General features: G+C 42.4%; 1 protein-coding gene across 1 annotated transcript; it reads left to right on the top strand.

Annotated features, from left to right (window-relative positions):
- Positions 1-2,972: 2,972 nt before the first annotated feature.
- On the top strand, positions 2,973-19,836 carry MYOZ1 (myozenin 1). Its single transcript, XM_082309451.1, has 6 exons — positions 2,973-3,057; positions 5,206-5,307; positions 6,956-7,137; positions 15,676-15,910; positions 18,281-18,440; positions 19,283-19,836. Exons 2-6 carry the CDS (start codon positions 5,232-5,234, stop codon positions 19,512-19,514), a joined length of 885 nt encoding a protein of 294 aa, XP_082165577.1. The 5' UTR covers positions 2,973-3,057; positions 5,206-5,231; the 3' UTR covers positions 19,515-19,836.
- The last annotated feature ends 4,700 nt before the right edge of the window (positions 19,837-24,536 follow it).

The raw sequence follows: 24,536 nt of genomic DNA, 5'->3' as shown, positions 1-24,536 counted from the left end.
AAATCCTGGTGCCCTACTAATAGGATAAACTCTCTCTTACATTCCTTCTGGGTTCAAGGCTCACGCTCTGTGCAGTACACTCCAGCTGCACTCTTAGGTGCCGCGTCTCACCCGGTGTATGTATATATGCACATGCAGATGAAAATAACCTCTGGACAATCAGGGGTGCAAGGACAGAACGGGACTTCACATAGCACTGAATGAGGGCTATGGATCATCTTTCAAAGTGGAGGCGGCCAAGGTCTCTTCAGAATTTGAGCCTGATGACAGCCACAGACACAACAGCACAGAAAAACCTGGACAAGAGGCTGGTCTAAACGTGGGATTTTGCTACTGGAGTTTCTGAGGAGTCCAATGATTGGTCTAGGAACCTAAATACTACCCACCAGCATCTAGGGAATAAAGGAATCTCCCCATTTGATCGTTTCAGTTTCCAGATACTATTTCTGAGCCCTGGATAAAGATCCTGCTCGGTACTCTCTGCTCCTAGCTTACTTTCCTTTATATGCCTGTTCAACCTATCTTGTTTCCAGTTCCTCACCACCCTGCCTACTTCTCACACGAGACCTTGACTTGGCATGCAAATGCTTTATTCCCATCCAGACCACGGTTCCCATCAGTCCTTGAAGCTGGCCTTCAAGGCCCTTGGCCTTGCCCCTAATCCTGCTTGTCTCTTGCCCTTTGGGCTGGGGATCCACAGAGGAGTCTTGTCTCCTGGAGCTGGCTCACTCTGAATTGCTGTCAGTGCCTTGTTCCTGGTCCTAACTGCTGGCCACACCTGCTCATGTCCTGACTGAGATCCTCACACACCATGCTAGACATGCCTTCTCTTCATCTCCTTGCTATTGCTTTTCCCTAATCTCTCTTGAGTTTTATAAGAGGGCTCACATCTGTTTCCTGCTCACCTCCAACTACCAGCTAGCCATGAGGCACTCTCCTCCCTTCCAGCCTGCTCAGCTCCTCTCTCCCTGCAGCTGCCTGCTGGAGCAGCTGTGAACCCCTGGGGTGGGAGGAAGCAGAAGAGCAGCAGGTCATGCTCAAGGCAGGGAAGAGCAACCCCATACTTCCCTGCTGCTTCATGTTTTGGAGCTACACCATGCCTCAAAATCCAGCAGGTTTCCACATGATATCCATCTGGCACAAACTGTTCCCCTAAGGTGTAATTTGTGCTCAGGAAGGCACAGGAGATGACTGGAGAAATAATACAGCAGCTATAAATTGGTCTGAAACAGCTGCTGGAAGCCAGTATAGAGGAGGCAGAGTTTAGCATCACTCTAGTGACTGCAAGAAGGTGTCATATAGTGGTAGCTGCAGTTCTCAGCTTCTCATCCCATAATATACACCACATTTTTTTCTTAGATGACTATCAAAATGGAGCTAGAAACTTCTTCAAATTAAGAGGTAACTGTACTTCATGCCTTTCGGAAAGGAGAGGCAAAGGGTTGCCGATTTTAAGCAATATAGCAGCACATTGTGTCTGTTCTCACTCTGCCCCCCTGACATGCCATCACCTTGTGACACGCAATAGTTCCCTTGATTAATAGGGTTTAGAATGCAGGGAACTTGAATAGGAGAGCAGCACCTCAAAGAGCACAACTGGACTTCACAGCAGGCACTGGGCACTCTGGGCAAATGCCCAGCATAGTGCTAAACCAATCCAAGAGAAAAAAATGGGGTGAAAAAATACTCCTATTTGTACAGCCTGCCGTGAGCAGGGCTTGGCCCACACCAAGAGATGTGCTCCTCTGTGGCCACCTGCACTTGTGCAGAGTGTGTGTGAAGTGTGGACAGAAGTCAGTTTTGATAGTAGTATTTGACATCCTCCAGCTTTGTGCAGATGTAAATGCCTTCACCAGATGTGAAGCCCTGTTATGGTGCCCAGAGCAAGCAGTGGGTGCTTACAGTTCAATTGTGCTGTCCCCTACACCTAGTTTACACTGGCACAGCTCCGAGGAGCTACTCCCAGATCACCGGCATGGAGAGTGGGGGCAGGATTTAGGCCATCCTGCCCCATTATTCAGTGGACAACTTGATTTTGATCCAACGTGAAATAGGAAGACAATGTTTTCTGTAGGGTTTCTGCTTTACATAGAAGCTGAAAGGTACGTGCATCTTTGAGTAATCCAGTAAAGTGAGATATGTTCCCTTCATCCTAGAACCAGAGCCCAGCTGGGTATGGGGGAAAAAACAGGGAGAGCTGCCTCATAATGAACAGAAGCTAAAGAAGGGGAGTCACTTGCATGCACAAAGCTGCACCAAATGCAGGCAATCAACCCTATTTCTGACATGAATCAGGAAATTAGTTTCCTTGCTATTTGATTCTGCTGGGTTTCCCATACACATTACACAGCTACTTCCTAGAACTCCATAAATAGCTTTCTAGACTTTGTGTTTTTCCTACTACTTCTTGCTTCATGCATACAATTATTTTTCTTCTGTGCTTTCTGATGTGTTCTTTGAATGCCTGGCATTTTAGGAATTTTGTATGAGAGCCTAGAGGACACTGGGTTGAATGATGGAGTGAGGAGGGGGCAGAAGGAGGGTGTAAAACAGAGTAAGACCTAAGAGAGCTTTTGAGGCATTACTGACAAACAAGCTAATGAGGAGGTTTTATGAATTTCATTAAAATGCAATAGGAGGAGGAAGGCGAACAGCATGTTGATTTGAACAGAGAGGAGGAAGAAGTGAGGCACCTATGGAGTGCCTGGTCTTCCTGGGACCTGAGGCAGGGACTGCAGGAGGCCTGAGGAGCAACCTTTTCGTTTCCCCTCTCCTCAGGGCTGGTGGTGGTGCTATCTGAGACTCTGCCCTCTGGACTGTTGGCTATTAATAACCACAGGATGCCTGTGCGAGCAGCCTTCAGGAGTCAAATTCACAGCACTTCGCATCAGCACTTTGTGCTGGGCAGAGCTTCCTGCACCCAGGCACCCTGGGTGAGTGGGGCTGCTGGACAAGCCTCCCCAGCAGCACCCAGAGACGGGCTGGGAGGAAGCAGCCCACTGCCGAGCTCTGGGGCAGGCGCGTGAGCTGGTCTGAGCCTGGCACTGCAAGCCTGAGGTGAGTTGACCGGGCAGCAAAATAGTTTAGAGCAGGTGCAGGAGAGGGTAAAGACTGGTTTGGTTTGCAGCAAAAGCAAGGAAATGACTGCGACAAAGACCGATGCAGAAAAAGACAGAGGAATTGAACCAAGGAATAGAGCTCAGGGGAGAAAAGGATAATTGTGGCCCTGGCTTTATGAATGGGATAGTGGGGAGGATGGGGACTGAGGCTCCAGCAGCCTCCCCGCGGTGGGGTGGCTAAAAGAGCAGTAGTCCCAGTGTAGCTCTGAACCCTGTCCATAGTGAAAGACTGCTGCCCCTTTCCTTATGCTAGACCAATTGCATGCAGCAGGTTTTCCACTCCCCAGTCCTGCTGAATTAGTAAAGGCAGACAGCAGAATGGGATGGACTTGCCCTCGCTGCTCCTTGGGAATGGGTGTGTTAGAGGAGCACCGTTCCCCACCAGGGCCAGCCCTTTCTGCCTTACCCCAGGGAGTCCACGTTTGGGGCATACAGATGATTTCCCTCTGTTTTGCCAGTCTTATGACCCATCAGATGGGCCATAACCTCCCACCCCCCTGCCTCCTGGCAGCATTGCCCCTTTCCTGTCAAGCAGGGCCTGCTTCTTTTATATAGCCAAGCAGATGTCTGTCTGCTTGAGGAGAATGTGCAGCGCGTGCTTTATGGCTGCACCTGCTCACGCTTGCTTTGGGAATACACCAGGATGGGCTCTTTTATGATGTGAACTACATAGGCAGCATCTCAGTAAAAAGAAAAGCTTGGAAATCTGAAAGAAAAACTAATCCAAGAGAGTATCTGCCAATATGATTGGAGCTGGTTTGCTGTGGCTGGGCTTCTTTTAGCAGTTATCATCACCTCGTCACATGAAAATCATGTTGCAAAAGGAGCAATGGTGGAATGAAACTGCAAAATAAAGAGGAGATAAAAATGTCTTGATCACAACAAGGGCAGTATACAAACCCCTAGAGCCAGCTCTTTGCTTGCTAGTTTTAAAATACAGCCAGTTTTAACTCATAGTTCAATGTCTTCAGTTCTGAAATCTTAAGCAATTGAAGTGCAAAGAAGCACAAGGACAGACATGGGTAGTTGTCTGCTATTGCTGAAGCCAACAGGTCTTTGCTCATTTTTCTTTGTATTATATTGTGTTGGGTGAGGATCTGTCCGCCTATATGCTGTTGTCTGGGCATGGACAGTGCTGAAAAGAAGGCAAGACATTTGCCCTACTTACATTATGCATGGTAACCCCCAAGAAGGACTCTGAGAAGCTCCCTGAAGTGGAATTGCTGAGATTTCTCCTAATTTTGCAGTACAGACCTCTCATCCTATCTGGGGGCAGAGATGGGGAACACTACCAGAAGAGATCTCCCTCTTCCCCTCCTGCCCCCTCCAAAATGAAATGCAATGAGATCAATACATAAGATATAGGTGCAAGTGACTTCAAACAACTTGGGCGAACAACTTTTCCTTTAACAAGTTTGCCTGTGCCTTCTTCCTCCAGCCCTTCTGTAACAAAGCAGTAGCAGTCATAAACACAGAATTGCTTAGGGTTTTGATTTGTTTCTTTTTTCAGAACTTGCAGTTTAGTGGTTTTCTCAATACCTATTCGAATTCTGATAGGACTATCTAAATATCCAAACCAAACTTGCACATTATTCAAAACACTCCCAAATAACTCATGGACAGACACAAAATCTTTATACAAAAATATATATTACCATCTAATGATAACTGCATGTTATTATAATATGGTATGATAGAGCAAATTTTCAAACCGACATTCTGTTACGGCAGCACAAGATGGTAACAGAGCACCACTGTGGCACACATGGGTGCTGGGAGACTGCCATGTTGCAATTAAAATGCCTATTTTGGATGACAATGCTATATGGCACCTTGGCAATGCTTCTGCTGTGATCTGCGGCCATATTTTGTGTCATAATGCTAAGTCTCCAGAGAACACCACGATGGCCTGCTGATGATATTCTCTATGGGATGATACCATTTAATAGCTCCTTCATGTGGAACGGGTGGAAAGGAACCTGTGTGTGAAATGAAGGCTATGTATCTCTTAACTGTAGATGGCAACTCAAAGAGAGGCAAGAAGTACCTTTCCAGTGTTTCATTCTCCATTTCCTTGTGTGTTTAGAGCAAAGCAGAGAACCCTTTGTGGGAATGCCCCTTGCAGGGACTCCTGCTCCTGTTAAAAGGAAAAAGTCCACTAAACTCATTGGGAAGCTGACACACGAAGGTAAGATATGCAAAACCGCATACGTGAGAATTGTTTGGATTTCAGCGGCAATTTCAACCTTTAAAATTTCACACCCTGTCTGACTGAACTCCCAGAGCAAGACATGCAGTGAACATACCAAGAGGCAGAGCCACAAATATTACTAAAGCTCATCCTTCAACCACGTCACATTTTCTAACTTACTGTTCAAAAGCATTGCACACACACTCAGGTCAAATGTTGACCTAGATTACACTTTGTAAACCCATAATCTCCTGCAGCATTAATTTGGATGCACACCAGTGTGAATGGAAAGAGAACATGATCTTTTACGGGTATGAATATTGCAGTGCTTAGCTATATTTGATGTTGTTCTCTCTCTCATAACCTTTGTCTCTAATTTGTTTTTCATCTATATAAGATAATTCCTTTGATTCCAGCACTCATTAGTTGAAAAAGTCAAAGTCTCTTAAAGGGGGTAATACAGCGGGAAGAATGTAACTTGGGACACTTTTCTTTCTACAGAATACCTGTGTATTGGCTAGGGTGACTTTTAATTAACTGTGATATCCTTATGTTCTCTTTACTTTTGACAGCATGGGGAAGATTTTTAGGGGTTTTGAAAAGTAGTAATTCAGTGCTGCTCCTTTCTTCAGCCCCCAAAAAGGGCTGTAGAAACTTCTTTGCTAGGGTACAGTTATATATTTTTCTGTTTGTCCCTAATCCTTTATTCAAGTAAACAAGCAACTAAAAATCTAATTTTCAGTTAAAGGGCATTTCCTCCTGTGCTATGAAATAGTGCTATATAAAATTGGCTTGCTAAAAAAAATAATAATTTCTTCAGGGAATGTCTAATAAAATGAATGGGCTTATACCAATTTTATACCAGTTTAAGGATGGAGATTCATTCTCTGTTGTAAATGAGATGTAAAGGTGGATAAGTGTTCTTAACCTTGCTTAATACAGAGAAAAGAAAGCCTAGGAAGAATTGCTTGTTTCTGAATGAAAAGCTTTAACTGCATTTCTGCAAGATTTTTACACTGAAAATGTTTGAATCCATTGCTTTCATGAAGAATTGGTGGTACCAAATTAAATGGAAAAGGACTTATTGAGTAACCAGCATATTAAGACTTGAAGAGAACTTCAACTACTTTTCCCTTTAAAAATTCTCCTTAAGACAAACAAACAAAAAGATATAATAACACTGAGTCTTGCCAGGGTTTCAGGATAATGTCTGAACTAAAGCACACCAGAGTTGTCTTTATTTATTAGATGTCAGTGCAATCCAAAGAGCTGACCGCCACTCATCTAATTCCAGAGGAGGGGAGGCAAGTGTAGGGCAGTAACCAGACAAGGCAGTGGTGCATTTTGAGACAGTACTAAGGAATCCTGCTGCTCTGATTGAGGTGCTTCAGATGTGGGACACATGCATCTAGCTCCACCCTTATGCAACTCTTCTCTGTGCAGATTTGCCTTGATTGCAATCCAGAGTAAATTCCACCCATCTATATCCAAAGTGTCATCAACGTAAAAATTTGGTGCATAGGTTATTTCCTAAAAACTTAATTTAACTTGGCTGCTTTGAAGTCACTACTGATGCTGGGAAGCAATGGCCAAGAGACTTGGACCAGAGCACTTCCTAAAGCGTCCCATTTCATATGTTTTGTAGTCATGCCACAAGAGGTGTCCAAGCTGAACTTGGGGAAGAAGATCAGCATCCCCAGAGATGTGATGCTAGAAGAGCTTTCTCTCCTCACTAACAAAGGATCCAAGATGTTCAAATTACGTCAGCTGAGGGTGGAGAAGTTCATTTATGAGAATAACCCTGATGCCTTCACCGACAATTCTGTGGTAGGTCGGAGATTAAAACTAAAAAGCTGCTTCATACACCCAGGGGAAACAGGAATGGAGTGTGCCCAAGATCTCCTCTGTATGTGCATGGGCTGGGGGCGGGAATCTACTAGCAAAGAAGTGCAGGAAAAAGCCAAAATTATTTAAACATGCAAGTTTTATTTCCTTTCGGCAGCAGCATTAGTTTGGCAAATACTTGGTATCACACATGCAGAAGCATGAGAAAATTCAGTACTGAGTGATGAGGGAAGACTGCACGTTTGGCAGGTGTTCAGAGCTGCGCAGGGCAGGACTAATTGTGTTTGTACCCATTCCGTTTCTTCTTTGCAAGATGGTAACGATCTATCCAGGTCGGACTTCTGCTCCAGTAGGTGTGGTTCTATTTTTAGCCTTGGATACACTTTTATGCTTCCTGCTGGGCAGAGTCCTCTGCTCATTTCTGCAAGAAGTTCCATAAATGAAAATTCAGACAGAAACCTCTAACCTGACACTGCAATATCTTCAGTTTATTTGCTAGAAACTATGTTTGTTTTCTTCTAAAGTATTTTCCTATCAGATATGGTGTATAAATTCAGACATTCTTTTTTTTTTTCTTCCTTTTCCATGAGTTAGTACTGTTATTTAAACTTTGAACTTTTCTCTACAGTTAGTTGCCTGGTGTAAACTCTTCTGAAGATACTTAAACTTTTACAAATGAAACTCTCCTTTCACATGATTGTCAGCAGTTCAGTAAAACAAATAGAAAATGTTTCAGGTTCATATGCATTTTGATGTAGCATCTCCTCTTCTGAAGTTCTTTAAAATTTATTTGGTGTCATTTTATCCCTTTATGGCATCTATTTTCCAGGCCAAGGAAATGCAAGCAAAATAATAAAAGTCAAGCTGGAGAAAGTGTTCTGCGAAACAAAAACACGCTATTTTTTAGCCCTCTGATGTTTTCAAAAGCAGCAATAAGTAAATCTTTGTAGTTCACTTCTAAAAATGACAATTTGGGAAGCAGGATGTGGAAAGATGCCTGAAAAAAAAAAAGTCATTAAAATTACAACAGTAGGTCAGATTACAGATCAGGGATGACAGACCAGAGATATAGCAAGCATATCTCATGTTGTTAGACTTCAGGCAGTTTCTTCATCTCTTTGTGCTTTAGGTAGTTCATCTCTTCAGTGAGCTACCTCCTAGAAAGGATGTGAGAATGAATGGTGTGTTGAACTTTGGACTCTTCAGATGAAAATCCTAGAGAAATGCAAGCTGCTTTTATAAATACTCAGCAATCTCAGAGCTCCTAAAACATGAGGGCCAAGTTCATATGTCAGATGCTGCAGGGAGGAGGACTGAGAAAATAATAAGGTGAGGGAATAAAAGGGCCGAAGTTTCAAAAATTTGATGGTGTCACTTAAGGGTGTCCAGTCAGAGAAATACAAAGCAAATGAGTTGTGACAAACTGACTCAAAACTGGACATGCACAAAGTCGCTCCAAGACTGACACTATAAAGGCTGAAGATAATATCTTCTTTTTTGTTAGCTGTTTTTCCTACTTTGTTTATTCATCTGCGCCTGACATTCACTCCATACCCTTTCTGTAGTGAATTTCTCCTTCTATTCTGTAAGAACACCCCTGCTCCCAAGTTCTTTGAGCAAGACTGTAAGATACTGTGCTGTGGAGAAATGTATTTGGGGGTTAGCCGAGACCCTAACACACCTAGGATTTTCTTCATGGCTTTGCTGTATGAGAACAATGGCATGGTCTCCAAACAGCAGCTGGTACTCTGCTTTAAAATCCTCCATGATTCACTTTCAGGGCTATCTTTTCTTCACATTCATGGTACAGATAACAAATGTCCATTGGTCAGTGCAGGAAGACTTCAGTCTGCCCTACAGCCCTTGCTCGGGGCCAGCTTAGCAGGATCGCAAACATAATTGTTACCATTTGCTGGCTGCGCTGGGCGCTCTGTGCAAGGACTCTGCCAGGCTGCATCCACTTCCTCCGTGGATAACTATTCTCATCACCACAGCCAGCATGAGTTAGCACCTTTGCTGGCAGTCAGAGCAGTGCGAAGAAAAGCTGAGCGATTGCAGCAACTGAGCCATCCTCTCGGAGAGCTGGTTGCTCTTGGGCAGGCAAAGGCAACAGCTCTGTGGCCTCACTGTTACTTTCCAAACCATCAGGACAATGCCTAACCTCAGCACCAAATAGCTGATGCAGAAAAGAAGGCTTAAACAAAAGGGAACTGTGGGAGGAAGATAATGGCAGAGTAAAGAATTCCTACTGCTACTTCCAGTTACCTCCCCCTCCCAGTTAATCTTCATGTCCTTTGCTCCCTATCCCGAAGAAGTCCTTGTGCCTTTAAGGCTGTGGGACAGTGAAGGGATTTAAAGCTGATGGTGTGTTTTCTGCTTTCATAGCATGGATTTCTTAACTGTTTTAGAATATTCTCAGGACACACTTAGCAAAGCATGGCAAAAAAGGTCTGGGATGGAGTACAGATTGTTTCTTTCCCCCAGAAAAAGTGTAACAGCAAGGTAATGTAATATAAAAACACACAAAGAGAAAGGTTATTAAAAATAAATCCAAACCATATAAGGAGTCCCAGAATAGCCTGTGCTGTAGCCATAAACCTTCCACACAAGGGAGAAGATCTGAGCAGTCACGTGTCATCGATCCACCCTTCTGCTTCTCTCCTCCTCCTTCTCCTCCAGCCAAACAACCACACTGGACAATCAGATCACTCTCCTTACTTTTAGCAGAGAAAACTTATATATTGTGTGTGTGTGAATGTCAGACAGCTCCGTGCAGAGGTGAGAACCTGCCACTCTATCACTGCTGCGGCTCCACCCATCCAGTGAAAGGCAAACAGTAGCTAAACCCACAGTCAAATGGACTGACCATTCCCAACATGAGCAACATGAAATGCACTACCTACTGTACAGCTGTTTTCAATACTATGACTCTCTTCTCTTGCAAATATACAGTACAAGGGGATGTTTTTAGGAAGGGCTGAGTTTGACACTTTTAGCACGCTGATATCCTGCCAAACAGGGAGAGTTCATGTGACATCCTCCTTGTTTGGTGCTGTGCTGGAGAAGCTGTGTTCTGCTGAGCCCTGTCTAGTAAATCAGAAGAAGGATTTCTTCTCCTCACCCCAGGCTGTGCCACCCTGTCGCAGGAACTGTGGTTCTCTCCATGTCTCAGAGGAGCTGCAAGATGCAATTTACTAGTGACTAAAGACCACGATGAAATCCTACCTTGCTATGTGCTCTACTCCTGTAGCATCTGACCAGCTACAGCATGAAGAAACTGACTACATTTATTTTTTAACAGTGAAACTGAACTACAGGGTAGATCTACAAATCACCCAGAATCACAGAGAAGGTCTCAGTCTTATCTCTGGGTCTCCTAAATTCCACTTGACTGTTCAGCAATTAATAGATCTGCAGTTCATAGACCTTTTCTCCACTTCATAATGCTAAATTAGTTTGGCTTCAAACACATCAAGATCATGTGAAACTATGTTTCTTAGCCTTACAGTCCCACTCATTATCGCCCTAACTCCTCTCAAGGTCCCACCTCTGCTTTGGGAACCTCTGTGTAAGACCTTCCTGCTATGATCAAGTGGAAACTGAAAACAAAACCATAGTTATGCTTTTTGGGTGTTGCTGTTATGCTCTTTTTCTTCCAGTGACTATCCTTAAAAATAGTCTTTCTGCTAGTCAAAACCTGTGGCCTGATTTGGGTTACATGCAGGAGATTGTTTATAGGAAGACTTGATTTGGCTTCCCCCCCGCTTCTGCTTTACCTACCAGATCTTAAATTGAAACCATTAAGAAGGTGGAATAACCAATATCTGAGTAGACAATTATCAGCAGTAGTACATGAAAAAAAACCCAGACCCACAAACAAAAAAACCCACCTTGATACTTTCTCAGACATGCCCACAAGTTAAAATAAAAGCAGTTTCCACATCTTGGCAATGCTTGTATGAAAACATGTGTTAGCAAGTAATTTCTGCTGGACTTCAGATCAAGAGGTCTCTTCAGATAAGCTAAGACACCAACTGTGAAACAAAATGTAAGAAGTGAAAAAGGGTTGAAGAATTGGATTACTGTTCTTCTGGATAATGGCGGGAGGTACCCTGTGTTCCTTTTGCTGCTGAAGAAGAACTCAGACGAGTAAGCAGAGGTGGCAGGAAGAGAATGGAAGTGGTTATGTTACAACGCCAAAAGTGGTGCCTCGCAGCAGACAGAAGTACACAAAGAACCTGCCTCAGAGATCTTACATGTTAAATAGCCAGACATGATACAGTGTGTGAAGGAAAGCATAAGGACAAGGAACAGAGATGTTATCATGCAGCTACTTAGTTTAATGCACAAGCGTGCACTGATGGCTCTGTTTGCCCCTTTGTGTACTTAGAAGAACACCAATCAAGACCACTGGAGGTAGGGTTAAAGGGAAAATGTTAGGAAAAGCATTCTTTCTAGGAAGTCTGTTCTGCAGGGAATATTAAACCTCTTGAACAAATGTTACAGGATAACCACAAGCTGAAATATGAGAGTGTCAGGTTATGACCTAAGTGGAGCAAGCCAGCTGAAATGTAACTTTTCTAACAAAATGAGCCTTGCTGTGCTAGAGTTGGATTGGTGCAGAAGACCTGGAGGTCCCAACTATACCCAAAGCTGTATAAGAGTGAACATGAAGTCTGATGCCTTCTTACTCAAGAAGTGACTGGTACGGGAACAGGAGAATGACAGAGAGGAAGAGCATTTATTTTCCACAGCAGTTTGTTGGAGGACTGTGAGAAAACTTTGGACTGAAATTCTGAAACTCAATTTCTTTCCTCCGCAAAGAAAATGCAGCAAGAATGATGTAAAATATACAAATAAGATACAAATAATTTTGGATAGTATTAGATAAAAATTCCCATTATTTAGATGGGTAAATTCAGGCATAGTGGCAAAAAATAATTTGGCTAAGATTAAACAGCAAGTCAGAAGTAGACCTGGAAATAGAAAGCAGGATCTCAAGCCACTGAACCATGCCTCTTGGGGGAGCATGTTTAAAAAAAAAATTAGCTTAAGATACTTTAACAGCTGAAGTTACTTTTTATTTTCCTCCTTTTTTTTAAAGTGAATCACAGGTTTAAGGCTGTGCAAGTCCAAATTAAAGACCGAGGCACACACTTCGATAAAAACAGCAGGCAGTCTATGAAACTCTCCAAGTGTCTGAATTTTAAATCATTTAAATCAAACCATTAAGGAGCATTTGAGTGGCTGCCACCGAGAGGACGCAGTCACAGTAATTTCAGAAGTGTTAGTAACCACATAGGCATCAAACTTTTGGGAAGCTCTTTATCAGTGAGGTGGAAATAGAAACACATTTGGTGGTCTCAATCATTCTTTTTAGGGCACAGCAAGGAGCTGACGGGGAGCACACAGTGTCTCCTCCTGGGGACTGCCTGCAGTGACGTCAGGGCCTTGAGATACTTAGAGATCTCGCTTGATTAGTTGGATCATCTTTCATTATCTATTTTTCATGAGATACATACCATAGCTCCAGAGAATTCAGAATTCATCCATCTAGGCACTCAGCCTGCAGGATCAGGCTCTTGCTAGCACTAAGGACTTCAAAGACATGAGCCCAATTTGTTTAGCCAACCCAGGGGACTACACATCACATGAACGTGCCACAATTGTTCTCTTGTTAGAGCGGATTTAGGGACGCCCAGGGACTGATAACAGCCACTGCCTCCAGCAACGCACAGACAGGGCAAACCCTACCACAGAGGGACTGTGTGATCTGCTCCCAGAACCAACAGGAGAAGGTTATCAGCCTTCTCAACTGGCACTCCTGGGCTTCTCTCCTGTGACTTCCACCAACAGGGTCAATCAACTCTAACTGAGAGGTCAGTTTTGTGATGTGAATAAGCATATACATAAAAGCTCTACTTTTAGGCCATCCTGTTAGCAATGGCCCAAGACACGCATTCCCCTCAAGTGTAAGCTGTATTTCACTCCAAACACGCTGACCAGAGGCATGCCGTAAGTACCGGAGACAAAACTCCACCTACCCAGCTTTGACTACGTCGAGAATCCTGCTTGAGGCTGCTGTTCCTGAGCTCCGCTCTTTCAGAATAAGCTCATTTGAATCCACCAAAGTTCAAGATTTCAAAAAGATGAATTTGCCTTTGCCTCCTGTTATAGAAAAACAAGATTCTCCTATTAATTTGAGCTAAGACAATCTATTGTGGTGGGCAAAACTAAAGAAAACTATATTTTTATTCTAGTAGGTGAGTAGACTGGGGTATTGCATGGAAAATGGGTCTTTCCTATCTGAATGGAGATACCTGCTGAACATAGGATGTTTTCCCAGTGGGTCCATGAAGAATCAGGAACTAGCCTGAGACCAATCAAATTAATTCCATTTGCAGCTAAGTAAGATTTAGGTGTGGCTTTCCTGTGTTTCAGAGAAACTTCACTCCTGCTTAGTGATAATACTGCAATTTAAAATAACGCCAGATGACAATGATGCCCCTTCCTGGTCACGTCAAATACTGCTGTGCACACAATCAAACCAGCCATTTTTACTGTAGCTCATGTTATGCTGATGTTTTGTGACTTCTTTTTTTTTGCAGAAGAGTGCATGTAAGTAACCAGAGGAAAAGAGAAATAAGCATTTAATTCTCAGGAAGGGCACACAGCATGGGTGAAACTTAAAGAAAAATAGATGCAAATCCTGTTTTGAAATTACTGAGCAAATCAGTAGAAGCACTAACCTTGCATTTATATTAATGTTTTGAGAATAACCTCATTCTGACCCCTAGCCCTCAAAACCACTCTTTTTCTGTTTGCCTTTTTACAGCTACATGGCTCCCACACATAACTGAACAGATTGCCCTGCTAGCTCCTGTGTACAGCTTAATGCTCACAATCCTCTCCCTTCTCAGTGCTTCCTGACATTCAGGGGAACATTATCTCCTCTGTTCCTAAAAAGGGAATTCCCTACAGCTAGGAGAAGGACAGACAGTCCCTAAAGGCCCTGGGGGCACCAGCTCTGCCACTTCAGCCTGCAGCTGGCTGCCTGCCTGGGTTGCAGCCTGGTGACCTGCTGTGAAACCCTGGACACTGTTGCTGGAGACGCAGGGAGCGGAGGGTTAGATAATTCTGCCTTGAGCCTTGTGGGGTTTTCATTTCTCATCTATTTTTAGCTGACCGAACAGCTGGCCTTGGAAGCCTGTTTACAGCCTGGAAAGCTTCTTTTTGCTAAACTGTACTAGGTGTAAGAGCCCTGAGAAAGCATTAACCCACTGAGAGCCAGCCCTGAGGTTGGCACTCTTGTCTTCCATTGACTGCCTGAGATGAATTCATACAAGCAGAACTGCAGCATGAGGCACCACAGATTCAATCAGTTTCAGCTGTATTTGTTATACCTTTGTGCATCTGTAGCCAGTCCCCTAGTCCAACAGGAAAGACCATGTGTGAGCTATAACCCAGGTTACTTGCACTATAGAGCTGTGTGGGCTGTAATACACAAGAGATACTTATTTATATCTGATAGGAATCAAGCTTTGATCTCACTTATGACCAATACATAAAACATTTTCCCGAACACATTATATCAGTTTCTGTTCCACACAAGTATTTAACATTGCTGTGTGCAAAGACAGGACCTCGTGCTGGCATCACAGGGTCTATAAATCCTGCACAGATTGTTTGCTCTTTCACTATGTAGTGCAGGGATTGTGCCTTCTAGCCTGGACTGGAGAGAGTGGATGGCCTGGACGATAAGACCAACTTGATTCTACTGATGGATACAGCTTGCTTTCTTGCCTTGTTGCTGGTTAGATTTGGTTGTTAATGCACATACTGCTACAAACAAAACTCTTCCTTTTTGTAATTTTCCTCTGTGGTCTCCAGGAAGTCTTTCATGTTTTCCCAGGCTGCTATTTCTTCAGCCTTTCTCAATGTGTAAATGCCCCTCCCCATGCAGACCTTCATATATATGGAAAACAGACATATGAGCTTTTATGTTGTCACAGGTACCCTGCTGTTCTGGTGCCCTGTAACACTGTGGTGCTCCCACACTGTAATTGAGCTGGTTTTGCTGGGCTATCTTACCCTTGACATGAAAACACTTCCTATTTCTTGTCCAGCTTGCTTTCCCACAGGTTAGCCAATGTATCTCTGTCTGGACCTTTACCTGCTCTGGCACAAGCTGTATTTCCTTTCCCTTCCTCCTGTATTTCATACTGATCACTGTTGGGGATAAAACACAGATCCCTCTCTTCTCATCCTGATCATAAAAAATGACAATGAGGTGTCCATTAAAAGGTGTGCTTCCATTGCCCTTGCTGCTGTTCTACACCTGCTCCTATACTGAATATAGAGAATAACTCACACAAAGTTCTGCCACTGGTTTTGTAACTGAGACACAAAACTGGTCAGATCATGGGGACTTGGGAGTTCACATTCTGGGACCCAACCCTGCAAATGTGAATGGACCATGTCCTGTAACAGGAATTCCTACTCTCTTTTCTCCTGCCCTAGGATCACTTTCAGAAGTTCATCCCACCAGGAGGGCATTACGGGGAAGATGCTCATGGCTATGCCCATGGGCGGATGGTAGGAGGAGTGACGGCTGGGCAGCATGGCTCCGGTAAGCAGCAGCATCCTGCTGTTCCCCCTAGGCCTGGAAGCAAAGGAGGCCCTGGGGACAGCGAAGGGGAGCGTGCGGGCGAATCGGCTGGAAGTGGTGGAGAAGGAGGCGATGGTACTGAGAAAGGCAAGTATCTCTCTGCAAGAACAGGAAATAGCTAAAGCTATCGGAGCTCGTGCCAACCTTACTCTTAGGGAGAAGTAAATCAATTTGACTAAAACACGAATTCTTCCAAACTAAGTTCCACTGCAAAGTCTAGAAAAGTTGAACTGCCTTTAGCTTGATAGTTTTGTTTGCATGCTTCTGTGTTGCTCAGTCATAGACAAGAAGCAGAAATATCTACCTTGGCTGGACCAAAGAAGTGATGGGAAACTTAACTACTGAGCTCCTAAGGCTGATACACCAGTATGCCAGTATGGCATACCCTTTCCTTTCAAGGGTTTCACACTGACCGCTACTGGAGATAGTAGTATTAGCTCTTTAGCTCAGGAGTCTGACCTGACACATCAGTCTCGAGTATATCAGCCCTGATTTCAAATCAAAGTTTTCACCTAAACAAACAGCACTTTTTGGATAATCTTCAGAAAGGAACAGCAATATTTCAAAAAGTTATCTGGTAATCAGCACTGGTCTACTGAAGCAATATCTTTACGAGTAAAAGTATTTTTCATTGAATTTAGTCTTTGCTTAATTTTGTCCTCTGTTTGGTTTGGCCAGAAACCTCTAGAGCCAAATCCCTTGTATGAAAATCAGCAAGTGAAATCGTTATTTTAACAGTCCCTATGGGATTTTACCACAAAGAGCAAATTTGCTTGGGAACCAGGAACCGCTGTCATAACTGACCACATGAGTGACTTGTAAAATCCAAAGTTATTCATTTACATTCTGGAAGAATGTGCACTTTATATCAAAATCACCTTTTACATTTCTGGGTATCCCTGTGAAAAAGAAATCTGTGTAGACTCTCTGTCTTCTTACAGATTTTTCTGCATTGTTATCCTATCTCTGTGTGCAGGGAGAAGGAGGATTAACATCATCCCATAGCTTTTACTGCAGAGATGGATCCCAACTGCTTTTATTTTTCAACCCTAGCAATCAATTTACTTCTAAACTACTTATTTTAAGTCCTTCACACAGAAAGAGGGGGGTAGTTGTTTTTATTTTTTTAATGAAAGCGAGATTCTTGTACATGTCTGCAATTCTCTGAAACCAGGAAAGCCCAGGATTTGGCAAGGTTTGAAGAAAATAAACAAGAGAAAGAAACAAGGTGTGATAAAGAAGAAAGTTTCAGATAAGAGTAATAGTGTTCATTCTTTGCCACTTACTTCATGAGGATTTATGTTTTCTACACAAACTATAGCACCATGAAAGCACCAGAATGCCTAACTCCATCAACCTATTATTCCCATCTGCCCTAATCAAGCTAAGCAGAAGTCATTGCTCAGGCGTTTCAAGGTTTCTGAAGGATGAGAATTTTAAGTATGCTACATATCAATACACAACCAATGCTCTTATTAGCAAGGTGGTATTACACACAGCTGGAAGGGGGGAAAAAAAAAAAGGCACACAAAATGAAAACCCTTGTCTAAGCTCATTTGCTTAATGGAGCGACCAGAAGCTAACCTAAAATTTCTGGCAATGAAGTATCTGACCTAACAGCAAAGTGCAGCTCTGTCATTGACAGGATTTTAACTTCCATAGAGATACCCCATCATATTTTCAAGCTGCTATTAACCACCCTGAGGTGTTTGAGCCAGGCTTGTCTCTAACATCCTGGCTCAGGAGGGGGGAAATATGAATGTCGGTTCATGTCATCACAAAGAAAATGCCAACTTATAAAAATACTGAGACAAGGGAGATGGTAATTTTAGAACATTCAGGAATAAACTACTGAGGAAGACGTTAGTAAAGATGGTTGTGGGTTGCCAAGACCCTCAAATACGATGGTTAAAGGTTTTTGGTCAGTTAGAGCCAACTTCAAAGTTTGAGCCTAGTTTTGGAGTTTACAGTCAAGGCTTTGTTTGTTGCATCGGAGGAGGAGGAGGAGGAGGTTTATGTTGAGGGATTATGTCTGCTATGATCAGACAGGGAAGAGAGAAGTAAATAATGAAATTAGATAGCATTTTGCCTTGTATAAAGCTTCCTCTGAGGCAGTGAAAGAGATTATGGGGTAAGGACATTGGTTCTTGGGGTAACAGGTTTCTATTTGAGCAACCAGGGAGAACAATGAAAAATTAGCTTTCAAATATACATTCTAATGCAAATTCCTGGATGAATGGCTCTTAGACTGTGGTACACCTGCTTTTGTGGATAAGGATAGAAGTGGCGTATGACAGTCTTTTTTAGGAGAAATCTAACCATAAAATCTTGGACTTGATCTAGCAGTTACAGAATCTAGAAACAAAGCTGGTGTCTCAACTTTAATAACATAATACAGAAGGGCAATGTATTTAGAGTGTCATCTAACTAGACTGTTTTACCTTCCTCTGTTTACAGATGGAAAGTCAGGAGGCAAAAAAATCACCGTATTTAAAACTTACATCTCCCCCTGGGAACGAGCAATGGGTATCAGCCCTGAGGACAAAAGTCAGTTCACCATTGACTTACTGTCATATAGTCCCAAAGCTGATTTCCCCCATTACAAGTCTTTTAATCGGTAAGTCTTCTTGGATATTCAATTCAGTTTCTTTAGCATGAGAAAACACAATAAACTGGCCATAGCCCTCCTGTCTTGTGCAATGTAAACAAGTTTAAGTTGCATGTCATGTTGCTTAGCACAGTCTCCAGTGGATGAAACATTTGGAGGCCTACAAAGAGAAGATACATTAAGAGCTAGAGATTTTAATTCAGCTTATGGACAGAAACCTACGCAGCAGGATAAGAGGACTTTAATCCTATTTCCCTTTCTTTCTTGCCCCATTTGACCAGGGAGATTTAGCTTGCCATTGTTATTACTGCAGCCATTCAAAGTCCAAGAGTTCAGGAAAAATACTTACAATCAGAAGCCATATACTTCACAGTACTTCAGATAAGAATCAAGATCTTCCTGCTGCTTCTGATAAGAACTGAAAGTTTTACAAATATTTCTAGGGCAGCAACAATTTTCTGTTAACCTCTCTATATAATTTTGTCACCCACTTCCATAGCCTCAGGACATCAGTACCCAGGAAAAACCCAAATCCCACTCATTTCTGCAATAACACAGCCTCTGCCTCCTATATGTACAGGGTATCAACAGGTGTGAAAGGTGTATGGTTTGACAGAGATGGATGCAACAGGGGTGAAGGAAGTGCACAGGAGCAGAGAGGGGTTTTTTGTTTTTACATCTTTTTTAGTACGTAGGCAATGGATACATATATGTTGTTGAGAAGGATTTGTTGGCCAGTCAACTGCAAAAGTGGTAAAATTTACAATCTCGGTAACTTTGATTATTTATTTTCTGAAGCTCATTGTTTACCTATGCTCCACTTGCTAACTCCGTGTATTCCCCTATGCCAGGACTGCCATGCCTTACGGGGGTTATGAGAAAGCAGCCAAACGGATGACCTTCAAAGTGCCTCAGTTTGATATTTGCCCTTTGCTTCCAGAATCTCTCATGATATATAATCAAAATTTCAGCAACAGACCCTCCTTCAACAGAACCCCAATACCTTGGATGCCTTCAGGAGACTCCTCCGAGTACCATACTGAGGTCAATGTGTCAAGGAGTGGTGAAACAGAAGAGCTGTAAATCCCCACCGCCAAGGCCTTCCTTTTTTCTCAACCCTTTCTATTTCCAAATTGATAGTAAGGAGCTGAAAAGTGCAACTCTAGTTCTGTCAGGCCTTCCTTTCTTTTGCCATTAGCCCAGACAAGTTCCTAGCAGGTTCTAAACTTATCTTCGCTGTGGTGTTAATCCATATCAGAAGGAGTTTGAGGGAAAGGAGCTTTTTATTCACCAGGGCATAAAAGGGCAAAAGTAGGAAGTGTTTTTCTGTTTAGCAATGCTAAATGCTGCCTGTCTGCTGCATAATAAATCTGTTTCATCATATATTAACAAGTAATAAAACACCAAGAGGAAAAAAAAGCCTTTGTGTTTTCTCTTTAAAAAATGCTGCTGAACCAATTTGGTGATTAGCGATAACAAAAGTTTGAATCTCACAACTAGACTTGGAAGAAAGATCGAGGACTGATGGGGATGATCACAAGATAGGTATACATCAAGGTGGCTTGGATAAATACTGCAAAACTGATGGTGAAGGATGATGACTTTGAGAGGAAATGATACAGGTAATCATAACAGCATCAGAGATAAAATAGCAAGTCAGCCTGTCAGTGTAGCAGACAGATTAAAGTATTTCACTGTTACTGATCCTGCAGTTCTCCAGAGTATAAAATAGGTGATTGATAGCTTAAGCAGGTTTTTTTTTTCACACAGAGAGACCAAGAGGCAATAGGTCGGGAAGGAACAGAGGCACACCCAAGTGAGATGACTTGCCCATACTTACAGAGCAAGAAAGCAAAAGCTTTAATTACAACAGAAGTAATTTGACACTTGCCACAATGCATTACTTATCCAAATACACAGCATCAAAGTCTATTCCATTTCTCGTAACAGTTTTATCAATGCCACACATACAGGAAGAAAGGCAGGCACTGTGGAAAACCAATAAAGAACTTCATTTTTCTACATGCAATACTTCTATTTCATGAACATTTGCACTGACACATAACATACAAGACTGCCATTTCACTACCACACCCTAGCTCAGCCTGCATGGAGACTGGTTTGTAATGCTCTGTCCTGGTGCCTTCTTTAGATCAACACTTCCTCTTATAAACAGGGCTAAACAGCTTATTTACAGGGACAGCTTCCATTGAAGTACTTTTAATTTAGGAGTTTTCCTCCTTGTTTAGAAATCCCTGCAAAGATATATTTGATTGTTGTTCTGTTTGGATAGTTATGAGGTTGGTTTTATTAGACTCCTCTAAAAGGCTACTACCAGGGCTACCCTAAGATCTCTTAAAAATTGTGCTAATAATAACAATCTGCAGAAGTAATGAATGAATAGTTTCCTAACCTTTCTGCTGAAATGGCTAAAGAACATTTATTACATGTCCTGTTAAATGATTAAGAAGTATCCCATAACTCCGTTCTGTGACTAAACTTAAAAACATTAAGGTGGTACTTTGAACTGAAGAACATTTCAACAAAAATGAAAGAGGCTGTCTTTTTTGACATGTTCCTACAAAATATTTGAAGTTTGAGTTGAAAACAAATCCTCAGAAAAACTTGTTTTCTTTCTTTGGATAAAATGGATCCAGGAATTAGTTGAAAAGACATTTCCCACATTGATTTCCTTTTTTAATGCCTACATAAACACATGCAAATTTCACTGGTGAAAGACATTTAAATGGGAAATTCTCACATTCTACTAAACTGTTAGTTTATTCTGTATTTGATATCTGTCTGGAGATAAGGTTGCTGTGGGATTTCCAACATTTTTAATCAATCTAGCTTTTTCAATTGCATTGTAATTAAGGGGGAGGGATTTCTTTTCCAGTTCGAAAAGTATTCTACCTATATTACAAGAATCCAGGCTACAAAGAGAACACCGGGAGTTCAGAAAGACACATGAAATTTCAGAGAAAACTAGGTGACCCTAAGCAAAATATTTTTCCACCAAATATGCCATTTATTGCCTTCCCTTTTCTGACAGGGATTTTAGACTCTTCCAATACAGAATTACACGATTTTTTAAAGTGAAATACATGATGCTTTCATGGTAAATATGTCAGGAGCAGCAGAAATAAGGCAGTTTGGTACCTGGATGTCAGTCTATTTTCAGTAGCAGGTATTCCAGATCACGGGCCAGTTAGACATGGCAAGGTGCAGAGAAGGCTGGCTGCTCCAAGGAGGGGTGAGCCCCAGGCAAGCCCAGCACAGGCAGTGCCCTCACCAACCAGCACACAAGCCCACCACATCTGAGCATGGCAGGCAGAGCTGAGTGCTGGCGACAGGGTCCATCAATCATCTCAGACATGGTGAGGGGATGAATTAGGCACAGGGGCCATCCAGGGAGTCTGGTCAGGAGCAAAAGGAGACAGGGCTGGACACAAGCTACACTGTGGGTCCAAAGTCCATCTAGGAGACGGGATAGCTCCAGCACATGTCTCAGGTCCACCCAGGAGACAAGAGTGCAGGCGAGCACCCCTACAACATAGCTCAGACAAGGACGTCAGGCCCAGGACTGAGCTTAAAGGGGGGTTCTGGGCCATAAGTGGGGTGAAGGTCCCAGGTGAGGCTGGTCAGGGCAGCTAAGAGCTGTTGATGCACACAGGGCAATGATACCAAAATGTTTGGGAATTCCAATAGAATCACAACAATCATTTGAGTTCTACTGGAGCATGGAAAAAAAAAGACTAAATAAAATAGGTCCTTAAACATGCAGGGAAAGGTAAGAAATACCGTGCAGAACTAGCACAGTGCTCTCTGGTGGTGTGGTTTCAAAGTTCCTGCGTAGAAGGAAGGCGGCAGCATCCAGCGCGTTAGGTCAAAGGACTGGGTATATACCCAAAGCTCTCTCTAGTTCATAATGTATTGTTGGACAAGAGTTTTTGTCTGTACACTCCATTATCCCAAACCCTAAATGGGGATAAAAAGTTGCAATGTGCTTGGAATTACTATTGTATCACTGCATATTATTAATAATATTGCTATAATTCATACTTGTAAGCTAAGAGGATCCTTCAGTTTTGGTAAATTTGCTTAATGAGCATCCTGGTTTCAGCTGGGATAGAGTTAATTTTCTTCCTAGTAGCTGGTATAGTGCTGTGTTTTGGATTTAGTATGAGAATAATGTTGATAACACACTGATGTGTTAGTTGTTGCTAAGCAGTGCTTACACTGAGTCAAGGACTTTTCAGCTTCCCATGCTCTGCCAGGTGCACAAGGCGGCAGGAGGGAGCACAGCCAGGACAGCTGACCCAGACTGGCCAAGGGGCTGTTCCATACCATATGACATCATGCTCAGTATATAAACTGGGGGGTGCTGGCCGGGGGGCAGTGACCGCTGCTCGGGGATGGGCTGGGCATCAGTCAGCAGGTGGTGAGCAACTGCATCGTGCATCACTTGCTTTGTATATTATTATTATTATTATTACTACTACTACTATTATTTACTTTATTTTATTTCAATTATGAAACTGTTCTTATCTCAACCTATGAGTTTCCCCACTTTTACTCTTCCGATTCGCTCCCCCATCCCACTGCAGGGGGAGTGAGCGAGCGGCTGCATGGTGCTTGGTTGCTGGCTACGGTTAAACCACGACAATGAATGAGGCATATAGCTCTTCTTTTACCAGTACACTTTCAGTCTCAAATCCTGTCAAGCAGGATTTATGTGCTTTTGTTTCTAGTACACAATGAGAAATACAACATTACATGTTGTAGAAAAATTCAGACAACTATTGTCTTTCTGTTGACATAGCTTAAGATACGTGCTAGTTTAGTCATTATTCAAAGTAATGTTAAAAGTGAGAAAAATCAGTAATCTAAATTGTGTCTCAAAAATAATTAATTTCAGTGAGGCAGCTACTGTAATCAGAGCAGAAGTTTGTCCAAAATGATCAAATATTTAAGAGGAAGTAAGTAACTGCTCCTGCTCTTTGTTTTCCTTGGGCTATGATGTAGACTCAGAGGAATTGCCTATGTCAGAGAATTATTTACATTGGAAATAAGAGGATTTTATAAGATTTAATTACAGTGGATTTCCCCTGCATACTGGGAGCTACAGAATGGAAACTCAGTCATCTGCTTTTAAGCAGGATCATCGTAGTTGGAGATAAAAAAGAACTAACAAATTATTGAGCCCATCCTCTTGTAAAGGCAGGCTACAGTTCCCTCATAGAGGATGTACTGGATATTAAGCTTATACTCCATGGAACAGCAGCCAAAAATCCATTTAATAGAGAGGAGCTGGCCCATGAAAAACAGATTGGATAGAATTTTGTGACATTCAGGTCTTTCCTTCAGAACAAAAAGTTCTTATATTTTTAGTTATTTAGAGTGTTATTTTTAGGAATATTATTTTACAGTTTCCAAGCTTTGAAATGTTTCTCTCATGTAAGGCAACTGGTATGACAAAGAATCCAAGCCATACTGAAAATGCATAAAAATAATGCCCATGTTTTAATGTAAAAGAAAGGTGTTTAATAAAATCTCAGCAATACATAAATATGGACTCATGTATTTTAAAATTTTGCCTGAGGTTATAGCTGATAGCATAAATATTCGGCAGGTAGTAGCACAGCTGGTATGTTTCTCTGTGTTGTGCAGAAAATCTTCCATTTGACTGCAATGTATTCCCTAATCAAAGGGTTTGCATCTCGTAATTGTCTCTCTCATGTGAGCAGCTTGCCATTAGTGATGATGATGATATAATTCATACAACTAACATCTGGGAATTACATTTGATGTTGTTATTGACAGAGCATTTAGAAGAGATGGCTTTGTCATTAGGCTTAGCGACTCTCTGAAATAAAATTTGGAACACTTTCAGGCTGTTAGGAGAATATGGGCTTTGTCTTGTTTGACTTTTTTTTTAAATCATATTGTGAATACATAAAATGTATTCACTTCTCTTATACAAGATGGCAGGCACCAGACAGCCAAGACCCTGAACACGACTGTTCTGTTATGGAGCAAAGAGGTCTGCATGCGGCCATCCCTCCATGGGAAGCGCTGCCTTGTGGCGCAAGGCTTCAACATTCA

This window comes from Platalea leucorodia, assembly GCF_965183815.1.
Source record: "Platalea leucorodia genome assembly, chromosome: 4".
NCBI classification, from domain to species: Eukaryota; Metazoa; Chordata; class Aves; order Pelecaniformes; family Threskiornithidae; genus Platalea; species Platalea leucorodia.
The sequence above is the reverse complement of the archived record's forward strand: the minus strand, read 5'-3'. Positions and strand labels throughout refer to the sequence as shown.